At 40.9% G+C, this 18,035-nt stretch overlaps 1 protein-coding gene across 3 annotated transcripts in view; it reads left to right on the top strand.

Moving 5' to 3' along the window:
• The window catches only part of shank3a (SH3 and multiple ankyrin repeat domains 3a), a 1,012,090-nt gene that overhangs the window by 745,137 nt on the left and 248,918 nt on the right, over nucleotides 1-18,035 (top strand). For all 3 annotated transcript variants that reach the window (XM_087999457.1, XM_043713934.2, XM_087999456.1), the window contains one exon: nucleotides 3,454-3,536. In XM_087999457.1, the coding sequence (XP_087855583.1) occupies nucleotides 3,454-3,536 (83 nt within the window). The remainder of the gene's footprint in view (nucleotides 1-3,453; nucleotides 3,537-18,035) is intronic.

Below are 18,035 nucleotides of genomic sequence, written 5' to 3'. Positions count from 1 at the left end.
ATTTCTGTATACAAAGAAATGGAATGTTTACGTATGTATGGCATGACCAGTTGTACAGATCATCAAAATATTTTATGAATAAAGTATATTTTTGAAATTAAACAAAATTAAATGGAAGAATTGCAGTTGGTGATACTTTTCATGTTGCTTAATAAACAAGACTTTTGTAGTTGCACCAGATAGGTGGCTATCCACATCAATGCCAGATTGCTTTGCCCTTGAAGAAATTCATACTTATAATAGCCCCCTTCAGCCCCAATCACCAGGGTCTGACTATGGAATGGAAAACAAAGTTAAACTTTCAGGTCATCAGATACAGGGTCATTCACATGAAATTTTAACTGTTTCTTGCTTTGCAGATGCAATCAGACTTACTAAGCGTTTCAAAATTTCCTGCTTTTATTTCAGATTTTGAGCAGGACCGGTATGTTGAAATTGTTATCTATTTTAAGCATTGATTGAGGGATAATGGTTAACTAATACAATGAGTAAAGTGAGGAGCATGGGATACATCAGAGTTTTAAGCAGTGTGAAGTGTATCAGTTCCTCTTGAAAAGTATTACGGAATATTTTACTTCAACCTGAGAAATCATACAGAGTTGCAGTTTAATGTTTCATCCAATATACTGCACATCAAACATTGCAGTGCTCCCTCAGTGCTGCTCTGGTGTATCAACCTAGATTATGTGCTCAAGTGTCTCATCTTCAAAGTTGAGAATGCTTTTGACAGAAAGGGCTGATGTTATTTCATAATTTTTGAGGTAAGCCTAATGCTCGACATATTGACAATTACATACAATTCAATAACTCGTTGGAAATTACTGAACAACTGTTTCCTCTGTCACAATCGGCCAGACTTTCCGAGGAATGGTAATCACACACCAATTGCCAACCCCCTCGGTTTTTAATCAATGAAAGAGCTCTACATTTCTGCAAGGAGATTCTGATCAGGGTTGTTCCAGAAATCCAGAGCTGTACTTCTATTCTGGCAGGTCTTCGTAGTGTAGATCAATTGAGGGAAGGCAAACATAGACACATAGACAGCCATTTTGACAGGCCCTGTTAAAGGGTAAGTGTATTAAGTAAGTGTGAAATTAGAGAGCTGGGGCGGTGTGGTGCCAGGTGGCTGGGGGCACAGTGCCAGGTACATAAGGTGCCAGATGGGTAGAGGTTAGGGTCAAAGGCAGGTCAGCTTCCAGGTGGGTCAGTAAAATGTGCCAGGTAAGTAGGGCACTAGATGTGTAGGGTTCTGAGTGGTACAGGAGAGAGTGTCAGGAATGTAGAGTCTTAGGGACATAGGATACCAAGTGGTTAGGGGATATGGAGCTGGGTGATAAGAGTGCCTTTTGGTTGGGGAGTGGAGCTCCAGGTGAGTAGGGTACCAGTAAGTAGTGTCCCAGGGCACAAGACAGCAAAGGGTTATAAGTCAATAATGGAGTGTTCGGGTAGGTCAGTGGGTGGAAGATATTGGATGGGGTACTGCTGTCAGGTGGCGGAGGGAATGTCAGGATCCAGGATGTTGGGTCTGGCGGTGAGGGTCAGGTCTGAGAAGACTGTGTCAAGGCGGTCTGTGGCCTTCAGGCATGCAGGGGGGTGTCAGGCCTGTGGAGCAGGAATGAGGAGTCAGATCAGATTCTGGTGGTGTTTCTGGTTTGGTGAATATAGTTGGAGGTGTGTGAGGTATGTTGGTGATTCAGTTGAACAGTTATTAAGGAGTTAAATGAGGTGTTTAATAATCTAAACTTTCCTAAGGAGCTCTTTACCTTACTCCAGCATAAACCTTGAAACTATCTGATTTAAATGGATAATTTCCTGTCATAGGTTATTGTTCAATGGAATCTTTATTTTCTTGAGTCTGCTATGATGAGGATTCCACAAGATTCCTATGCACAATTCCCAACAGCGTTTCAGAAATGGTTATCTATCCATTAGAAAATCCAGCCAATTCTTCTTTGTGAAATAACTAAAAGGAATTGATAGGTCGTATGATTGGCAGTAGTCTTTATGAATGCTGTTGTTATGGACCAGACCAAACCCCCTCAAAATACATGAAGAAGATTACCTAAACCCCAACTTATTCTTATTTTAAAGACAAGTGCCAGGCATTGTGATCCAGATGCAATTTGATTTGTCAAAGTGCCAGGCTTGAAGTAAAACATTCTTTACTCATACACAATAGTAAAAATACAGCAAAAGAAAGAATTGGAATAGCTTAACTGTTTTGGAAAATTTAACAGAATGATAGATGATTTAACTACTAAACAGTAACCGTTCCAATATTGTAACATTCCATGAACACACTGTTGGCAAAGGCAAATTCAGCAAAATAGATTGTCTCACATGCAATTCTAGCAGCAGGAAGAGAACCCCCAGCTTTTAGCTGTAACAGAGAGAGGGAGAACAGCTTCCACATCCGGCTTCAATACCCCAGCAGTGACTGCTACTGAAAAACTAAAATTAAAATCCTGGCTTTATGGGAACTTGACCCCCACCATTCAGGCTGCTTCAATTGTTCCAACTTTACAAAAAAAAACAAGATCTCACAAGGTGTTTGCTTTATGGGCTTTGAAGCAGACCACACATCACCTCTGTCTCAACTTTTCTTCAATTAAAAAAAGGACCAAATACACCTCCTAAAGCTACACTATTTATCGGGTAAGCTGCTTGGTCATTTGTTGCATGTGTTTAAAGGGAATACATTTATCTGTTTGAAATTCAGAATTGATTTGTTTGTTTCCTGTCCCTAATCGGAGCCACCAATTACTGAGCCACAATGGTTTATGAAGCAAATCTCTGTAGGTTGGCTTATGGGAAGATTGCATTTGTGATGTCTATCGAATTTTCTGCTGCTGGTTTGCTAATTGTTCACACTCACACTATTGCTTTCCACAAATGAGAATCAGCTTTTTTTTCTCTCTAACAGCGTGTGTATGTGAGTGACTCTTCGAGCCTGTAGGAAGTTCCCTTGCATGTAATTAACACACAGCAGCTGGCTTATGTTATAGACATCAGACTGAAACGTTAGATCAGCACTTGCTTGATTTTTTTTCCCCTCTGTACATTATGCAACAGGCTTTGTGAAGGGGGGAGGACAGAAGCATTTGGGGTGGGGTTTAAATAGAGAAAGGGGAATGAGAACTGAATGCTGCGAGAGTGACTGAGGTGTGTGTGTGTGTATATGTGTGTGTGTGTGTGTGTGTATGTGTGTTTGTGTATGTGTGCGAGTGTCTTAGCCAGCAAACAACCCAGCTTTATTTTGTTAACTCCAGCCTCTGTGCAGAAGAGAGAAAAGCACACACGCACACATACACACACACACACACACATACATACATACGCACACATACACATCCATACAATCAAGACTTTGCTGCTGCTGCTGAATGCTGCTGATCACCTTTTGAAGATGGTTGTGAAAAGTAACCCAGCGCCCCTCTTGTCTTTTTCTCACAGTGATTATGTCATCGAGGAGAAGACAGCAGTGCTTCAGAAGAAGGAGAACGAGGGATATGGCTTTGTCCTCCGAGGAGCTAAAGGTGGGATTTGCTGCATTCCTGATTCCCTTATTTTTCCTTTGTGAAACACCCAGGCACATAATAAGCTGTAATCGTAATGGTACAGCTGATCGCGAATTTGTATTTTGCCTGAGAATTTTTCACACTGCTTCTGTCATCCCTTGTGAATCCATCCAGTTTAACAGCTTGATCCTGTGTTGCTAGTTTAGTCTCAGCATCTTCAATCTTTGTGATACTTGCAACATGATAAGGAACCATTGTTATAACCGTATTGTAAAGATAAGCAGGGTGAGTTCATGCTTTACCATAGACAATGTTCTATTCATCGTTCTTTTCATCGTTGCAGGCAGCATAACTGCAGCTAGAAAGAAACAACAGAATAGCCATTTTCATCTATCTTAAAAACTGACAGCTATGCCAAACACTGGTGTAAAAATATGGTTGTTTTGTAAATATTTCAGAATGAACCATGTATGTGTTGGGAATAGCAGGTTTAGTAGATGGAGCACAGAATCACTGTTTAAAGCAGCTAAAGCCAGAAGCATCAGAGCCTTTCTCCCGAGTGCAGTTTTTTTTCTCAGAGGCTAGAAGGATATTGTCTTAGAATATAGTCAGAATGTACCCGTAAAATACTTGCCACACTTTGAATGTGCACTCTTGTATCTGTGTCAGTAGCTGCAGCATGTGTGAGTGCATGTGTATGTATTGTGCTTGTAACTGTATATGCACGGAAGTGAATGACCGCACTTTTCAGGATATGTACGTTAATATGACTTCACAAAATCACATGTCCAGCTATTGATGCAAATGAAAACTATATATGATAGGACATATGGTACAGCTATCTTCAGATACAGAGCATGAATCCCATACTTCATAATGTATCACCATTTATAATGGCATTGTACATAGCAAAACTATAGGTCCTTTCACTACAATGTGTATTCGGATTTATTTGCCACCTGTTCTGTATAACAGACTTCACTGTCCATCCCATTATTGAATGCAAAATAATTTACTGTCTTACCTATCTTTTCTCTATAATCTCTGACCCTCCACATAATGAGATTTACCATTCTTCCTCACTTGTACCTAACAGATTCACTGACCGTTCTTTCTTTGTACAGAAACAGGATACACTGCAAATTCTTATTTTTGTATATAATGGGACTTGCTGTCTGTTACTCTGTTATGTATAGCATTGCCCTTTCTTTCATGAATCGAATAGGATTCACTCTTCCATCTTCTGGTGTGAATAACAAGGTTGTCTGGCCATTCTTCTATTTTAAAGTAAAGGATTGACTCTCCTGTATTGTATATAACAGGATTCAAAGTCCATTCCACTTTTATATCTAACTCTTCTCACTTCCCGTTTCTCAATCATATAGAACAAGATTCACTGCACATTCTGCTACTTTTTATATAACAATATTCATTACCTGTTCCCATGCTGTATATGACAGTACTCACTGCCCATTCCTTGTAAATAAAAAACGTTGTCACTTCTTGATCATAGATTGTATATAGCAGTATTTACTGCAGCTTTGCTTAACTGCATATAACAGTATTCATCGCCCATTCTTCAGTTGTAAAATAAAAATATTCACTGCTCATTCCTCGATTGTATATAAAGTATTCACTGCACTGGTGCTCTATTTTAAATTATACTATCCACTGTTCCTTCATCTGTTATATGTAAAAGTGTTCATTCCTCTGTTGTGTATGATAGTATTCATTGTCAATTCCCCTGTTCTATATAACAACAGTATTCACTGCCAGTTATCTTAGTTTACCTGAGTATTCACAGTCCACTCCTCTCTTGGATAAAATAGTATTCACTACTCATTGTTTTCCAAATTGCAACATTGGTGACTGCCTGCTCCTCTGATTTATATAAGAGTTAGCTGTCAGTTCCCCATTTCTATATAACAACAATCACCATCCATTCCACTTTTGTATATATAAGTGGTTACTGATTGTTTCTCTATATAACAAAACTCACTACTTGTTCCTTTATTGCACTTAACAGTATTCACTGTCTGTTCCACCAATATAAATATTGCCAACTTCTCTATTGTATATAAGGATATTAACAGTCCTTTCATCTATTTTATAGGAAAGTATTCACTGATTATTTCTGTATTGTGTTTTTTTTAAATTCACTCACACACTCATGGGATGTGGGCATCGCTGGCTGGCCAGCATTTATGCCTCCAGAAGGTAAAGGTGAGCTGCCTTCTTGAACTACCATGATGTGGAGGTGCCAGTGTTGGACTGAGGTGCATAATGTCAGTAGTCACACAACACCAGGTTATAGTCCAACAGGTTTATTTGAAAATACAAGCTTTCAGAGCACTGCTTCTTCATCAGGTAGCTAGGCACAGCTGCAGTTCACATGATGTGGATTGACCTCCAATGTCCTTAGGGAGGGAATTCCAGGATTTTTACTCAGCAACAGTGAAGGAACGGCAATATATTTCCAAGTCAGAATGATGATTGGCTTGGAGGGGAACTTGCAGGGCATAGGGTTCTCACATATCTGTTGTCCTTGTCCTTCTAGATTGAAGTGGTCATGGGTATGGAAGGTGATGTCGAAAGACCTTCAGTGAATTTCTGCAATGCATCTTGTAGATAGAACATACTGCTGTTATAAAATGTCAGTGGTAGAGGGAGTGGATGCTTTTATATGTGATGCCAATCAAGCAGGCTGCTTTGACCTGGATGGTGTTAAAGCTGCACTCATCCAGATGAGTAGGGAGCATACCATCTCATTTCTAACTTGTGCCTTTAGGGAGTCAGGAGGTGAACTACTTGCCACAGAACTCCTAGTTCCTAGCCTGCTGTTGTAGTCACGAAATATATATAGTGTATCCACTTGGGTTTCTGGACATAGATAACCCAAGAATGTTGATAGTGGGGACTTCAGTGATGATAACACCATTCATTGAATGTCAGGATTGGGTGTCCGGCTAGATTGTCTTTTATCGGTGATAGTGGCAGATGGAGCTTAATTTAGGTGCTACATTTTGGGAAAGCAATCTTAATAGGACTTATACACTTAACGGTAAGGTCCTAGGGAGTGTTGCTGAAGAAAGACACCTTGGAGTATATAAGTTCATAGCTCCTTGAAAGTAGAGTTGCAGGTAGTTAGGATAGTGAAGAAGGCATTTGGTATGCTTTCCTTTATTAGTCAGAGTATTGAGTACAGGAGTTTAGATTAGATTACCTACAGTATGGAAGCAGGCCCTCCGGCCCAACAAGTCCACACCAACCCTCTGAAGAGTAACCCATCCAGACCCGTTCCCCTACATTTGCCCTGAATACTATGGACAATTTAGCATGGCCAATTCACCTGACCTGTACATCTTTGGATTGTGGGAGAAGCTGGAGCACCCAGAGGAAGCCCACGCAGATGCGGGCAGAATGTACAAACTTCACACAGTCAGTCACCTGAGGTGGGAATTGAACCTGGGCGCTGTGAGGCAGCAGTGCTAACCAGTGCCGCCAAGTTGGAAGGTTATATTGTAGCTGTACAGGACATTGGTTAGGCCACTTTTGGAATATTGCATGCAATTCTGTCCCCTTCCTATTGGATGGATGTTCTGAAACTTGAAAGAATTCAGAAAAGATTTACAAGGATGTTGCCAGGGCTGCAGGATTTGAGCTACAGGGAGAGGTTGAATAGGCTGGGGCTGTTTTCCCTGGAGCGTCGGAGTCTGAGGGGTGACCGTATAGAGATTTATAAAGTCATGAGGGGCATGGATAGAATAAATAGACTATGTGTTTTCCCTGGGGTGGGGGAGTCCAGAGCTAGAAGGCATAGGTTTATGGTGAGAGGGGAAATATATAAAAGAGACCTAAGGGGCAACTTTTTCACGCAGAGGGTGGTACGTGTGTGGAATGAGCTGCCAGAGGAAGTGATGGAGACTGGTACAACTGCAACATTTAAAAGGCATCTGGATGGGTATATGAATTGAAAAGCTTTGGAGGGATATGGGCTGGGTGCTGGCAAGTGGGACCTTTTAGGTTGGGATATCTGGACACCATGGATGAGTTTCACCAAAGGGTCTGTTTCTGTGCTGTACATTAGATTACATTACAGTGTGGAAATAGGCCCTTGGGCCCAACAAGTCCACACCGACCCACCGAAGCGTATCCCACCCATACCCCTACATTTACCCCTTACCTAACACAACAGGCAATTTAGCATGGCCAATACACCTGACCTGCACATCTTTGGACTGTGGGAGGAAACCGGAACCCCCGGAGGAAACCCACGCAGACACGGGGAGTCCAGAGCTAGAAGGCATAGGTTTATGGTGAGAGGGGAAATATATAAAAGAGACCTAAGGGGCAACTTTTTCACGCAGAGGGTGGTACGTGTGTGGAATGAGCTGCCAGAGGAAGTGGTGGAGACTGGTACAACTGCAACATTTAAAAGGCATCTGGATGGGTATATGAATTGAAAAGCTTTGGAGGGATATGGGCTGGGTGCTGGCAAGTGGGACCTTTTAGGTTGGGATATCTGGACACCATGGATGAGTTTCACCAAAGGGTCTGTTTCTGTGCTGTACATTAGATTACATTACAGTGTGGAATCTTTATGACTCTATGGTTATAGTCTGGCATTTGTGTGTTTTGAATGTTACTTGCCACTCGTCAGCCCAAGCCTGAATATTACCCCAATCTTGTTGCATTGAACATGAACAATTTCAGTATCTGATGAGTCATGAATGGTGTTGAGCATTGTACAATCATTGGTGAACAGTCCCACTTCTGACCTTATGATGGAGGGAAGGTCATTGATGAAGCAGCTGAAGATGGTTGGGCAAAGGTCACTACCCTGGGGAACTCCTGCTGAGGTGTCCTGGAGCTCAGATGACTGACCTCCAACAACCATAAGCATCTTCCTATTTGCCAGGTAGAATTCCACCAGTGGAGAGTTTTACCCATGATTCCTACTGATTCCAATTTTGCTAGGACTCCTTGATGCCACACTTGATCGAATGTAGTCTTGATCAAGAGCTGTAACTCTCACCTCACCTCTGGAATTCTGCTTTTTTGTCTATGTTTGAACCACGGTGAGGTGTAATCTGAGGCGGCACGGTGGCACAGTGGTTAGCACTGCTGCCTCACAGCGCCAGAGACCCGGGTTCAATTCCCGCCTCAGGCGACTCTCTGTGTGGAGTTTGCACATTCTCCCTGTTTCTGCGTGGGTTTCCTCCGGGTGCTCCGGTTTCCTCCCACAGTCCAAAAATGTGCAGGTTAGGTGAATTGACCATGTTAAATTGCCCGTAGTATTAAGTGAAGGGGTAAATATAGGAGAATGGGTCTGGGTGGGTTACGCTTTGGCGGTTCGGTGTGGACTTGTTGGGCCGAAGGGCCTGTTTCCACATTGTAAGTAATCTAATCTAAAAACCAAGGCTGTAATGAGGTCAGGAGCTTGGTGGCCCTATCAGAACCCAAACTGCGCATCACTGAGCAGGTTATTGCTGAGCAGGTGCTGCTAGATACACTGTTGATGACACCTTCTATCATTTTACTGATAATCGAGAGTAGACTGATGGGGCGGTATTTGGTTGTATTTAATTTGTTCCTCCATTGTATAGAACAGTATTCACTCTATCAAAGCAGAAATTCAGCAATCTGAAACAAAAACAGAAATTGCTGGAGGAACTTAACAGGTCTGGAAGCATCTATGGAGAGAAAGCAAGAGACTGCAGTTCCAAAGATAGGTCATTGAATCCGAAATGTTATTTCTGCTGTCTCTGTATAGACGCCGTCAGACTTGCTGAGGTTCTCCAGCAATTTCTGGCTTTGTTTCAGATTTCCAGCAACCTCCGTTCTTTATTTCAGTATTCACTCCATATTACTTTATTGCACCATTCATTCATTGGCAGTCCCTCACATAAGGGTGACTCTCTGCCACTCTCACGGTGAGTCCATAGGTGACTGTACAGACCGATGCAGCTGCCACAGGCTGTTACACATGGGGGAGGTGAAGGGTTGGGTGGGGTGTTGGTGTGGGAATGCGATCCTTTCTCTGATTACACCTGGCATCTGGTTTTTCCTGATGGCAAATCTCGAGGCCTTCCTGGATGCTCCTCCTCCACTTTGGACGGACTTGGGCCAGTGATTCCCAGGTATCTGTGGGAATGCTGCACTTCACCAGTGAGGCCTTGAGGGTGTCCCTGAAGCGCTTCCTCTGTCCACCTGGGGCTCACCTGCTGTTTCGGAGCTGGGAGTAGAAATCCTGCTTGGGAAGTCTCATCTACTGTGTCGTTGCTCTTGATATGGTCTCCTCTACATTGTGGAAACAGGACAACAACTTGCGGTATGTTTCAGAGAACATCTCTGGGACACACTCACCAAATAATCCCACCGCCCCGTGGCCGAACACTTTAACTCCCCCTCGCACTCTGCCAAGGACATGCATGTCCTGGGCCTTCTCCACTGCCAAACTCTAGCCACCCAACACTTGGAGGAAGAACACCTCATCTTCTGCCTTGGGACCCTCCAACCACATGGGATCAATATGGATTTCACTAGTTTCCTTATTTCCCCTCCTCCCACCTTATCCCAGATCCAACCCTCCAACTTGGCACCACCCTCTTGAACTGTCCTACCTGTCCATCTTCTTTCCCACCTATCCACTCTACCCTTGTTTCTTACCTATCACCTTCACCCCCTCCTTTATCTACTTATCGTACTCTTAGCCATCTTCCCCCCCAGCTTCCCCACCCCCCCCCCCCCCCCTCCATATATCTCCCAGCTCCTTTGGCCACCCCATAATTCCTGATGAAGAGCTTATGCTCAAAACATTGACAGTCCCACTCCCCCAACACTGCCTGACCAGCTGTGCTTTTCCAGCACCACACTCTTCGGTCTCATTGTTGGTCATGTGGGCTCTATTGTATATGACAGTATTCATTTCCCGCTCTTCAGTTATATATTACAATATTTTGTGTACATTTCTCAATTGTATACACCAGCTTTAACTGTTTATTCCTTTATTGTTCTTCTGTTGTATATATTAGTATTAAGTACCCACTGCTCTACTGTATAACACAGTATTTGATACCTGCTTCTCTCTTGTGTATTGTGGTATTTACCACTCTTTCCTCCATTGTCGTGAACAGCACATTCCTCCAGAATATATAATTGTCTTCTCTGCCTGTTCCTCTTCTGTATATAAATAGTATTTGCTGCTCATTCTTCTGTTATATAAAACAGCTTTCACTGCTTGTTCCTTTATTGTACAGAGTAGTCTGTTCTTCTGTTGTATACTACCCATTAATCTGTTGTGTGAAACAGTATCCACTGACTGTTCCTCAACAATATAGTAACAGTATTCACCAATATTTGGTGCTAGTTCTTCCATTAACACCACAGTTTTAACTGCTCATTTCTCTATTGTATCAGGCAATATTCACAGTCCACTCCCTTATTACATTCAACAGTTTTCACTGCTTGCTCCTCCACTGTACAGAACATTATTCACTACTAATTTGCTACTGTATGTAAATGTTCGCTGCCCATTCTTCTACAATATAATTGGATTCAGTGTCTGTTCCAAAATTGTATCTGACAGTTCTCACTGGCTATTGCTCTGTTGTGTGAATCAGCATTCCTTGTCCACTCCTCCCTTGTATACAAGAGTATTCACTGCTTTCTGCTCCATTAAATAGAACACATATCAATGATCATTCCTGTAGTGATTCTAAGTATATTAACTGCCCATTTCTTTACTGTATGTAAATAGCACCTACTATCCTGTTCTCCATTCTGTATAACAGCATTCACTGTCCTCTTGTACACTCCTCTCTTGTACATAAGAATATGCACTTCTCGCTCATCCATTCTTCTAGTGTATATAACTCTTTAACTGCCCATTTATCCACTGTATAATACAGTTATCTCTGCTTGTTCCTCTATTGTATACTACCATATTCATTACCCATTACTGTACTGCCCAGAATAGTATTCAGCATTCACTATAAGACAGAATTCACCGCTGTTCCTCAATTATAGATGTGTAAAATCACTGCTCGTTCCTTTATTGTATGTAACAGTGTTTACTGCCCTTTTTCACTTCCCGTTCTTCTATTCTAAAACAGCATTCACTGCTCATTCCTCTATCCTGTAAAACATCATTCATTGTCAAACTTTCCCATTGTAATTAACATTGTTCGCTGGCCATTCCTCCTTTCTAAAGAGCAGTATTCAGAGCTTGTTCTTGTATTGTATGAAAGTGTATTCACTACTTGTTCCACAACTGTATTCACTGCCATTCCATGTATACAACAGTCTCACAGTTTGTTCCTCCCTCATTGTATACAATAATAAGTCTCTGACAATTCATCACTGCTTGTTGCTTTATCAGATATAATAGAATTCACTGCCTGTTACTCTGTTATAATAGTATAATAATATTCACTGCCTGTTCATCTTTTGTGTAGACCAATATTTATTGTTTATTCCTCTCCTTTTTATAACATTATTCATTCATTCCACTATCATAAATGACAGAATTAACTGTATAAACCATTATTCACTGTCCATCCCTCTATTTTAAATAGCAGCATTCACCACTTGTTCATCTATTCCCTTTAAAATAATTCATTTTGCATTCTTTACTTCTATGTAAACATATTAACTACTCATTTTTCTATGATATATTAAAATATTCACTTCTCATGTTCTATTGTTTAAAATAAGGCCACTGTCCATTTAAGGAATGGAATAGTATGCAAATACCTCCTTATGTAACAGTATTCATTATCCATTCATCTCTTGCATAGAATTGCTTGTTCCCGCATTGTGCATAATATTCATAGCCCATTCATTTAAGGTATAGAACAGGATTCATTATTTGTTTGCCTCTTGTATGAAATAATATTCAAATGCTGTCTGGAACAGAATTTGCTATCCATTCCTCTGTTGGATTTAATAATATTACTGCTCGATATACTTTGGGGATGCATCAACACTCTTATCTTGAAGAGTGTTGCAAATTGAAGATGTTCAGTTATAATTGCAATCAATCTGAGTCTTTGAAAATTAGTCATAATCTGGGCTTTCAGGTTTTACAAAGTAGTCATAAATACTGGTAATTGAAAAGTTTATTGGGTTCTCTTCTGGGAAAAGAATTGCAGGAGCAAGACATTTGGGGCTTCTTGGGTGTCTTCCTTACTGACCATTGGATCTGTGATGTGTCTGAGGTAAATTGCCCATACTTTTGCAAGTTTGCTCTTGATAAGATTTATCACTTGGCCAGCTACCTGTACCTGATTAAGTAAGATTTCCAATTGTGTTACATGGTCTTCTCAGGTATTTCTGTATATTAGTACATCAACCAAATAAATCATACAATTGGTTACCTTGTTTACAACTTGGTCATCATGCTTTAGAAAGTAGCAGGAACATTTTTAAACCCAGTGGCCTGACAATGATGAGGTCACCCATTTGATGTAATAAAAGCATATATTTCCTGAACTCTCAATATACCTGCTAGTATCTCTTCAATAAAAGCATCTTAGTAAGGAATAAGGTGCTGCCAATCCTATTAGTATAGTCTTCCACGAAATTGGGTTATGACTCTGTTTTTGTTACTGCGCTTACTTTCTATAATCCTTGCAGAATCAAGTTGATCCGTCGAGTTTAGGAATTAATACCCCAGGGAACTTATAAGACTGTAAGATGTAAGAACAGAAGTAGACCATTCAGCCCATTTAGTATGCTCTGTCATTCAATGAGATCATGACCAAACTGATAATCTCAACTGCAGTTTCCAGCTTTTAATTCCATTATTGGTCAATAGCATAATCTCAATAAAATGATCTTCCATTTCCTATTTCTCAGTTCCACCTAAATAACTTCCCTGGACATACTCCCAGGAATATTCTCCCTAATTATAGCCATAATGTTATCTTTCATCAAAAATGCCACTCCCCCTCCCCTCCTGCCCCTGCTTTCGATCCTTTCTAAAGCATTTGTATCCTGGAACATTAAACTGCCAGTCCTGTCCATCCCTGAGCCACATCTCTGTAATTGCTAGGATATCCTAGTCCCATGTTCCTAACTGTGCCCTGAGTTCATCTGCCTTACCGTTAGGCCTTTTGCACTGAAATAAATGCAGTTTAATTTATCAGCCCAATTCTCTGCTTTGTTTCTGCCTGCCCTGACTGTTTGACTTGCTCCTTTTCCCAACTGTTTCAGACTTATCTCTTCTTTCACTATCTCCTGGGTGGGCCCACGCCCCACCCCACCCGACCGCTGCGCCCCTCGCTTCCACCCCTTGCTAGTTTAAATCCTCCCAAGTAAATCTCCCTGCCATTATGTTAGTCCCCTTCCAATTCAGGTGCAATCCATCCTTTTACAGGTAACGTCTACACCAGAAGTGATTCCAATGATCCAAAAATGTGAATCCATCTCCCCTGCACCAGTTCCTCAACCATGCATTCATCTGCTCTATCCTATTCCCATTCTCGATAGCTCATGGCACTGGGAGTAATCCAGATGTTACTATCCTCAAGGACCTACTTTTAAATTCCTGCCTAATTTGTATATTATCTCCTCAGAACCTCATACTTTTCTTTTCCTACGTGGTTGGTTCCAATGTTGACACAAACACTTTTTCTTCCCGTGATCTGGAGTGTCTACCAGATAATTCACTTCACTGATGTTCTTAATTGCTTTGTACAAACCACTGAATCTTGCCTTCACAAGATCAAATGGAACTTGTAGATTCATTTGGTGTGTCTTTAGTATCAAATTACAGAAATTCTAGATCTTTATCCCAGTCATGGAGATATTCATTAAAATTTGCTTTAATCATTGTTTTGAGTGTGACGGTATCTCCCCAAAGGTTCCTATGCTGTGGACTGGAACTATCTTCTCCCCAAGTTACACATTTTAAGCATAAAATTGGAAATATGGTTTGACTGTATTTCTATTGATAGTCCACCACCCCTTTAGCTGTGATTGTTCTCAAAGAGATAGCTTCTGGAAACTGCTGTCATATCTGTAATGTTGAGTATATATTGGTTTCCCATTTTCATTTTCAGCAATAGTTGTCCATGTTCTACTTGCACCCTACTGACAGTTCTCAAACCCTAATAAGAGTATTAAAGCTGCTAATTGTATGTTGAGGCTTTCTCACTATTTGACATGTTTACAAAAACTTCACTGCATCCTAATGAAACACTGGTCAATAGAAATGCTGTTTTATCAATATCTGAGTTTTTTGTATTCCTGCATTTCTGGTCTTGGAAATGTAGTATGCTAACTGCAATGTCTTTTTATGACATCTGGGGTAGTACAGATAGACAATCCTTAATCTGAAATCTGAAGGCTTTTTCCTGAAGTTTTTTTCTCATTAACAAGGTTGTGTGGCATGCAACTCACCTCCCATTTGACCCACATCACTCAGACGTGACATAGCGGCACAGCCCAACATTGGCAGACATCAGTTCTGTCTCAGTACTCATAGCAATCACAGGTGGGTTTGCTGTTCGGTAATTTTGTTTGTATTTTACAGTGAAAATGTCATTTAATCCTTTATCCAAAAAATTCCAAAATCTGAAAGACAGCTGGTCCCGACAGTTTTGGTTGAAGGATTGTCTACCTGTACTACTACCTAATGAACAATTGAACACTCTTCATCCTTAAGTTTGTGAGAAGATCTCCACTTGCTCATCAAAGCCCCATTTTTAACATGTTAACACTCTGGAACTCTCTGAGCCTCAACTTTAATGTGGACTAATTGCGTTAAACTTGCTTAACTCTACTCTATTTGTTGAGCCTCAATTAAACACTTGGAATAATCCCCATCTTTAAAGAAAACTTTGGCTATCTTAATAACTACTTGTGGTATACCTTTGACCCTTGGTGATGGCCTTTGTTTAACCATTGATCTGGCCACCACATGGAAAGGAAAAATACACTGAATTTGTTCTTGTAATTGTTTAGTCTCTTACCTCATCTGGATTTTCTGTGATTACGGGCAACGCTACAGCTTTCACTCCTGCCACATCATTACCTAAAAGTACATAAACACCACAGGTAACTTCCAAACAACCTCGACTATCCCTGTTCCAGACATTAATTCACAGTCGAACTGCACTTTGTAAAAAGGAATGCATATTTACTCTCCACTAATTCCCTTTACAAACATCTCAGAGGAAAGAAATTATGTCATCCACCAGCAAAAGTTGCTCCACTATCCCTTAATAATGTGTGGACTTAGTTGCTACTGTATCCCTTAATATAGTATGGATTTAGCTGTATCATTTGACAAATAAACTAAAGTAATTTATATCTCCCATTTATTTATCTATTTCTCATCTATCAGCTCTCCTGAACTCACGGCAGTGTTTACCTTTGGTCTCATGATTGTAGTTAAAGCTACAGTTTGATTTGTTGTGTAAATGTGCTAGTCTCCTTTTTCAGAAATAGAGTTTAGATCAGAGTGATGCTGGAAAAGCAGAGCAGGTCAGGCAGCATCTGAGGAGCAAGAAAATTGGCGTTTCGGGCAAAAGCCCTTCATCAGGAATGTTGGGCTTTTTCAGAAACACTGTTATGAACCTAACTGAGTCCCATGGGGTTCCCATGCAACTTCCAGAATTCTGAACAAAGGTTCCTGACAATGGAAATGCTTAGGTATCTAATTTTCACTTCCGTCCTCAGGACATCCCTTTTTTATCAGAGGAGGAATTCCCAGAGTATTCCCAGTTCTCCCTTCTTTATCCTGGTTACTTGTCCTCCTTTCACTGTTCCATCTTCTATCAATGTTTGGTTTATGGTGGTGAGTGCGAGAAGGTGTAATTTTATGGACCAGCTTATAATTGTCAGCCATCCCTGCTGCCTGTCCAGCTGTTGCAACCCTCTGGTTTTCAACATGAGGTCTAATTACTAGAGGAAGTGAATTTTTAAATTGTTCTCAGAGACTAATTTCTCTATGAGCTTCATACATGAAATTTTCTCCTAATGCCGCTATCAAACATGTCATGACTTAAGCGGGAAGAGTGTGTGATAGTAATGCCTCACTGTTCTACAAGCTATCGCAAAATGCAAAATATCCCAATTAGACCACCAAGAGGTCCAATTTATATGACTCACTGCTATCAGCACAAAGGCAATTCATATGCCATTACAGAAAATATGTATTTTTCTTGTAACACACTTAACTTACCAAATGGCAGAGAAAAGAAAGAATTACTAATATACTATTCTGCAATTTAAACTATATCCCTTTAGAAACTCTTAAACATACACTTACTCTCACACAATTAAAATGTACAAAAGACAGACAGTTTAATGCAGATAGAATGAGAGGGAAAATGCCAGGGAAGGTACAATTCGATTCAAAGGTGCAGGTCTCAAGGATAGGTGAAATTTGTCTCTCACCATTCCTTTTGATTTCAACAATGATGTTGGTGCTTTTTGTCTGTGAAGGGATGTCCTTCACTTTGACAGTCAATCTGGTGGACCTAGACTCGCCACCAACTTTCACATTTAAAGGACTATTCTTCAGCATTTCAGACAACTCCAGCAAAACACCACCACCAAACACATTTTACGCTCACTCTCCTTGACTGCATTTTGCAGGGATCGTTTCCTCTGGGACACTCTAGTCCAGTCCACAACTACCCACACTACCTCCCCCATGGCACCTTCCCATATAACTGCAGAAGGTGCAACACTTGCCCTTTCACCTCTTCCCTGCTCACTCCCCAAGGGAGTCTTTCCAGGTGAAGCAGCATTTCACCTGTACTTCCTCCGATCTTGTGCATTGTATTTGCTGCATCCAATATGGCCTACTCTACAAATTAGAAACTAAACGCAGACTGGGTGACTGCTCTGTAGAACACTCTGCTCTGTGTGCAAACAGGACCCTGACCTTTCCATAGCCGGTCATTTTAACATAGCGTCCTGCTCGCATGTTCACTTTTCGGTCCTCAGCGTGCTGCAGTGTTCCAGTGAATCACAGCGCAAACTGGAGGAATAACATCTCATCTTCAGACGAAGCATTTTAAAGCCTTCTGGACTTAATATGGAGTTCAACACCTTCAAATTATGAACCATTTATTCCTTTCTTTTAACTTGTTATCATGTCCTCTCTCTCTCTCTCTCTCTCTCCACCCCCTGCCAAGGGCCTGAAAACAAAAAGACTTTTCACAGTCCACCTGGTTTCCTGTCAACGAAATTGAATTGTGGACAAACATAAACTAATGGAAGATGTTTACTTAAGATTGCAATCAATCTGATCATGTGTGCTTGGAAATTGGTCACAATCCAGTTTGTCAGGTTTTACAAGGTAGTCAGAAATACTGGTTTTTGGGTTCTCAGTAACTACTTTTGAGGAAAGAATTTGGAGGAAAATGTTTAGCTTCTGGGATATCTTCCTTATTGACCCTTACGTTTATAAAAATAGAAAACTATTTCCAGAAATGGTTGCTAGACAACCATTTGCATAGAAGCCCCCCAGTCTTTTCAAAACTAGATTTTCCAGTAATTAAG

Source organism: Chiloscyllium plagiosum, unplaced genomic scaffold (assembly GCF_037043375.1).
Source record: "Chiloscyllium plagiosum isolate Xiang-an unplaced genomic scaffold, Cpla_swu_hap1 HiC_scaffold_23, whole genome shotgun sequence".
NCBI classification, from domain to species: domain Eukaryota; kingdom Metazoa; phylum Chordata; class Chondrichthyes; order Orectolobiformes; family Hemiscylliidae; genus Chiloscyllium; species Chiloscyllium plagiosum.
The sequence above is the reverse complement of the archived record's forward strand: the minus strand, read 5'-3'. Positions and strand labels throughout refer to the sequence as shown.